We start from the raw sequence: 6,000 nt of genomic DNA, 5'->3' as shown, positions 1-6,000 counted from the left end.
TGGTTCACGGGCCGGGCCGCGCTAACCCGATGAAAACCCGAAAACCCATGGAACCCGAACTTCTTAACAATTCAAGATTGATTAGGATAGGACTCCTTAGTCCTCACGTTAATATTATACCTTGGATTTCTTAACTATTATAGCATATATTAACTTTTTATGTAGTATTTTTAATATATATTAAAACAGAAACTTTAATTTAAAAATGAAGTAATCTTAACCATTGATTGAATTTCTATCTTTTTTATCCACCATTGGATTAACATGATGACATCATCTTTGACTCAACTTTCAGTCAAATACGTTTTTAGTCCTTCATCTACAAATGTTTCAACAATACATTGTTAATTTAATATTTTACCTATCTAACCATATCAAAATTAATATGTATAGTTTTTTGGTTATTCTCTTGATTTACATTAATCTCATATAACATAGATCATCTATCTTTCTTTTAACTTATTTGAATTTTATATTTGATTTTTTATAAATCTTCTTATAGAATAATATTATCAAAATATATATATATATATTACACATTCTTGATTTGTTTATCAAATAATGGTTGTTTCAAAAGTTATATCCTCTTTTAATTTTGTAATACTTGATTTTTTTAACAAGTATAAGCAATTATATGTAAAGTTTTTGATTTGTGTCAAGTAATATTATGACTAATCTTTCATTATAGTTTATTTTTCATAAATTGATTGTATTACAAATAGATAATAACAAATAATTTTGTAGCTGATTATAGTCTAAATTAACCTTATGTTATGAAGTATAACTATATATATACTTGATGATACGAGGGTAGGTACCCGTGCATTACAGCGGTAAGATGGTAGGGTGATAAGTTATAGGTTGTGATATGTTAGAGAGTGTGATAGCCAATGCCTTAGCCGTACCGGCTCCACCCTCGGATTTAAAAATTCGTCGAAAGTATATCGAATGGCATCTCTAATGAAAGAACACGAAATTTTAATAACACCCATATAATTTTTATAATTTATCGATTTACGGTTTTTGAGATAAAAGATTTTGAATGAATTGGAGGAATAAATGATGCCATAGTCAAATGTTCCCATTTCCATTGTGGTATATCAAGTGGTTGGAGCTTCCCATACGGCTTTTGATGCTCCGCCTTAACTTGTAAACAAGTCAAACACTTTTCCACATACCTGACTATATCACGTTTCATACCCGGCCACCAATAATAAACTTTCAAGACGTGATACATTTTCGTTGCACCGGGATGAATAGAATATTTGGACTTATGAGCTTCATCGAGGAGAATTTCCTTTAACGTGCACGAGAATGGAATCCAAATTCTTCCATAACGGACCATGAGACCACGAGAGTCCTTAGAGAGATGTTGCAATTGCCCCTTAATTCTCTCTTGTTTGGGGTCTCGTTTCAAGGCTTCTTCTTGAGCTTCCTTTATTCGTTCAAAGAAGTCGTTTGTAAACAATCCCAAAGAGGTGAAACGCGAATTGTAAAATGGGAGCTCTTTCTACTCAAGGCGTCGGCTACCACATTGGCCTTCCCGGGGTGATACAAGATTTCACAATCATAATCTTTCAATAAGTCCAACCACCTCCGTTGACGATTATTAAGATCACGTTGCTCAAAGCAATACTTAAGGCTTTTATGATCGGAATAAATGGAGAAATTAACTCCATAGAAGTAATGACGCCAAATCTTCAATGCAAATACAACCGCCGCAAGCTCCAAATCATGAACGGGATACGACTTCTCATGAGTTTTTAATTGTCTTGATGCATAAGCAATAACTCGCCCCTTTTGCATAAGGACACATCCAAGATCATTAAACGAGGCATCACAGTACACCGAGAAATCTTCAACCCCATCCGGCAAGGTAAGAATAGGTGCTTGACTCAACTTTTCTTTTAAAGTTTGAAATGCATCTTCTTGCTCATTTTTCCAATCAAACTTCTCGTTCTTTTGAGTCAATTTTGTAAGAGGTGAGGCCAGCTTGGAAAAATCTTGAATGAATCGGCGGTAATAACCCGCCAAACCAAGAAAACTACGAATTTCCGTCGGAGACTTAGGGGATTCCCACTTCATGATGGCATTTATTTTCGCCGGGTCAACTTTAATTCCATCTTGATTAACAACATGACCAAGAAATTGTACTTCTCGCAACCAAAATTCACATTTTCGAGAATTTGGCATATAGCTTCTCTCGACGGAGAGTTTCGAGGACTTCACGGAGATGTTTCTCATGATCGGATGGACACTTCGAGTAGATCAAAATGTCGTCAATGAAAACGATAACGGACTTATCAAGAAAAGGACGACATACACGATTCATAAGGTCCATGAAGGCCGCCGGGGCATTTGTCAACCCAAATGGCATGACCATGAATTCATAATGGCCATATCGAGTTCTAAATGCAGTTTTTGGGATATCTTCTTCACAAATCTTAAGTTGATGGTACCCCGATCGAAGATAAGAGGCGCCTTGAAGTTGATCAAAAAGATCATCAATACGTGGCAAAGGGTACTTGTTTTTGATAGTAACCTTGTTGAGCTCACGGTAATCAATGCACATCCGTAAACTACCATCCTTCTTCTTAACAAACAACACGGGAGCACCCCATGGAGAACTACTTGGGCGAATAAAACCCTTGTCAAGTAGCTCTTGGAGTTGATCCATCATTTCTCGCATTTCGGTTGGAGCGAGACGATATGGAGCCTTGGCAATAGGTATAACACCCGGAACGAGATCAATTTTAAAATCAATTTGTCTATCGGGAGGAAGGCCCGGTAGATCATCGGGGAAAACATCTACAAACTCGTTCACGATGGGAATTTTGGATATCGATTTGGATTCCTTATTGGAATCCACAACATGAGCAAGAAAAGCTTTGCACCCTCGAGAGATAAGTCGACGGGCTCGAGCAAAGGTGCATAAAGGCAACGATTCTTGATTACTTTCACCATAAATAACCATATCCTTACCGTTAGGAGCCTTTAGATGAACGCTCTTGTCAGTACAACAAATATTTGCCTTATGTTGGCCAAGCCAATCCATACCCAAAATCACATCAAATTCTCCCAAACCCATCGGAATAAGATTAGCTTTGAAATTCTCGAAATTTATGGTTAAGCTACAACCTAAATACACACTTTTAATCACATAGGTTTGATTACCCGCTACTTCCACCAACAAAGGAGATTCAAGAAAAGATAATTATATGGGAATGCATTTAGTGAATCGAGTAGCAACAAAGGAACGATTTGCTCCGGAATCAAATAAAATCTTAGCGGGTGTGTCATGAACTAGAAAGGTACCTGACAAACATCGGGAGACTCCTTAGCTTGAGCCACGGAAATTTGAAATGATCTTCCCCTAGGATTTCCTACTTGCTTTGCCAACTTTCTTTCATTTGCTTTTCTTGCTTCGGCTTGCCTTTCTTCTTCCGACAATAATGGGCAAGCACTCTTCATGTGTCCTTCATTGAAGCACTTGAAACATACTGTAGGCTTGCTAGTGGAGAACTTACAATCCCGGCTAATGTGACCCGGTTGGCCACAATTGAAGCATCCCTTCTTGGATGGAGATAAACAAACTCCGGAATGATGTTTCCCACAATTGTTGCAAGTGGGAATGTTTCTCTTATTAGAACTAACCCCCGAACTCCCACTAGGCATGAACTTCTTGTTTGGAGAGTTGCTTTGTTCCACCTTCCTTTTCGAGGATTCATCATCCGGCATGCCTTGTTCCACCTCATGCCACCTAGCCACATCAACCAATTGAGTGAAAGATTCAATTTGAAGTAGGGCAATCTTCTCTCGAATACTTTTGCGGAGCTTTCGATAGAAATGCTCCTTCAACAACCGGTCATCCTTCAAATATTCCGGACAAAATTGAGCTTTGTCCAGAAATTGTACTCGAAATTCATTAACATTCAAAGTACCTTGCAGTCATTCATAAACTCGCTCCTAAGCCTAGTCACATCAGCTTCGGATCGAAACTCTTTAAAGAAGGCTACTTTGAAATCGGCCCATTCCATTCCAACCGTTGCATCCTCACCCTTCTTGACAATTTCACCATCCCACCACAATTTAGCCCTATCACATAGCATGCTTGACCCATACAAGGTCTTGTCTTCCCGTGGAGTCTTTGTGATGCGAAAGGCTCCCTCAATTTCGTTCACCCACCTTGTGCTCACAATTGGGTCGGGATCCCCATTGTATTTGGGTGGGTTAGCAATGGTGAAGCTCTTAAGGTCATAAGGCTTCTCACTCTTCGGCTTCAGTCGTTCATCGACATCTTGTGTTTCCGGTACCTTATCCTTTGGAAACCGTTTGTCAAACTCTACTTGTACCGCCGTGGCAACCTTTTCTCTTATCTTGAGGGCGATAGTATCACTCATCGCGCCCTCAAGTGTCTCGTTTAACTTCTTAACGATGTATGGAGATAAATTCTCTAGCGCCTTTCCAATTTGCTCACTAATGAAGTCACTACTTAAGCCTTCAATCAATACACTCTTATTCTTTCGTGACTTGATCCATCTTCATCTTGAGATGAAACCATACTACACAATTCGAAAAGCTTATCAATGACGCATTTCATTCACTATTTAGTCTTTAATACCCCCAAACCTTCACGTTAGATCATTTCCGTGTTTAGTAAGTTTAACTTAAAACGTAATAGCTTATGATTGATAATAGGCCGGCTCTATTATTATTATCATAAACTATTTCATTTTAAACCAATCTTACGAAACACTTCAACTCTCAAACATGAATTAATTAAACCTAAGGTCAAAGTCAAATTTCCTATGGTTCAAGTCTAGGCATCTTAACTTAAAGATTGAAACCTAAATCCCTTGAACCATGACTCTAATAACAAAAATGTAACAACCAAACTCATTTTTATAATAGTTAAAAAGATTTAAGAAATTTTAAAAAAAAAAAAAAAAAAACATGCGCCGCATTTTTCATCAGACATGAAATATGTGCCGCATGTACTAAAAACATGCGCCGCATTTTTTCCTTAGTAGGCTCCAGATTTCAAACTTTCAAAAATGCGCCGCATGGTCAAAAACATGCGCCGCATGTTTATACCTGACAACAACAAACACAATTTTGACCTTTTGACTCGACTTGCAACCCAAAACACCATTTCAATTTCAACTTTCCAAATATCAAAACATGTCCTTCAAAACACATAAAACACCATTACATAGAAATTCAACTTTTTACAAGACTTTCGACTACGTAATTCCACAAGCGGGTCGATAACCCTACTTGGATAATTGTCAAGTTTTCACAATTACTATCATTACCAGCATTTTCAACGTAACCACAACTTTCTTAAGTTCATCAAAAATAGTTCGACCAATTGAACATGTATCAAGAGCCATTAAGTACCAAAAGGGATGTTCTACCCAAAATACCCGAGATGCCAACCTTCTTGGTGGCAAAATCTTCCAACTTTAACTTCCCTCGCTCACGTCCTTGCCTTTGCTGCTTCCCACACCTATAAAAGAGTTAAACATCTAAACGTAAGCTACGCTTAGTGAATGCATACACATATAATCATAATCATGTCATTTCAATCTTGTGCATCAAGCACCATATAAGCCTAGCAAGCTAGCCTTTTCATACAATTCAAGCAACAACCATCATTTTCAACATGGCTATGGACAAAGTGGCTAGTAGGAATTTACCCACCTACTAGCTCTTACATACAATATGACTAGTAGGAATTTACCCACCTACTAGTTCTTACAAATCAATCAATAATGGGTCATAGGAATTTACCCACCTATGACCTCTAATAATAAGAACATGATTAGATGTGTACACACTCACCTTACTTGGCTACTTGGCACTATTAAGCTACAAGTTCAACAACTCAATCTTCAACACCTATACAAGAATCAACACATAACATCTATGAGTTCTACAAAACTCAACTCTCTTGCAAGTATCTACTTGCATTCATAAATTTCCATCATTAGGGTGTTT

The 6,000-nt window shown here is 37.6% G+C and overlaps 1 protein-coding gene across 1 annotated transcript; it reads right to left on the bottom strand.

Annotated features, from left to right (window-relative positions):
* Positions 1–3,303: 3,303 nt before the first annotated feature.
* On the bottom strand, positions 3,304–4,400 carry LOC122601777. Its single transcript, XM_043774516.1, has 2 exons — positions 3,942–4,400; positions 3,304–3,870 (listed from the first exon to the last, which is right to left on the bottom strand). Exons 1-2 carry the CDS (start codon positions 4,398–4,400, stop codon positions 3,304–3,306), a joined length of 1,026 nt encoding a protein of 341 aa, XP_043630451.1.
* Positions 4,401–6,000: the final 1,600 nt, after the last annotated feature.

Source organism: Erigeron canadensis, chromosome 5 (genome assembly GCF_010389155.1).
Source record: "Erigeron canadensis isolate Cc75 chromosome 5, C_canadensis_v1, whole genome shotgun sequence".
NCBI lineage: Eukaryota > Viridiplantae > Streptophyta > Magnoliopsida > Asterales > Asteraceae > Erigeron > Erigeron canadensis.
This window is presented reverse-complemented; position numbering and strand designations above follow the sequence as displayed.

What these genes read in the sequence shown, in the direction of transcription:
- LOC122601777 (XM_043774516.1), bottom strand. Translation starts at nt 4,400, where the DNA reads ATGAGTGATACTATCGCCCTCAAGATAAGAGAAAAGGTTGCCACGGCG. An exon ending in AGTTTATGAATGACTGCAAG is followed by an intron (nt 3,871 to 3,941) that starts GTACTTTGAATG and finishes GAATATTTGAAG; the next exon opens with GATGACCGGTTGTTGAAGGA.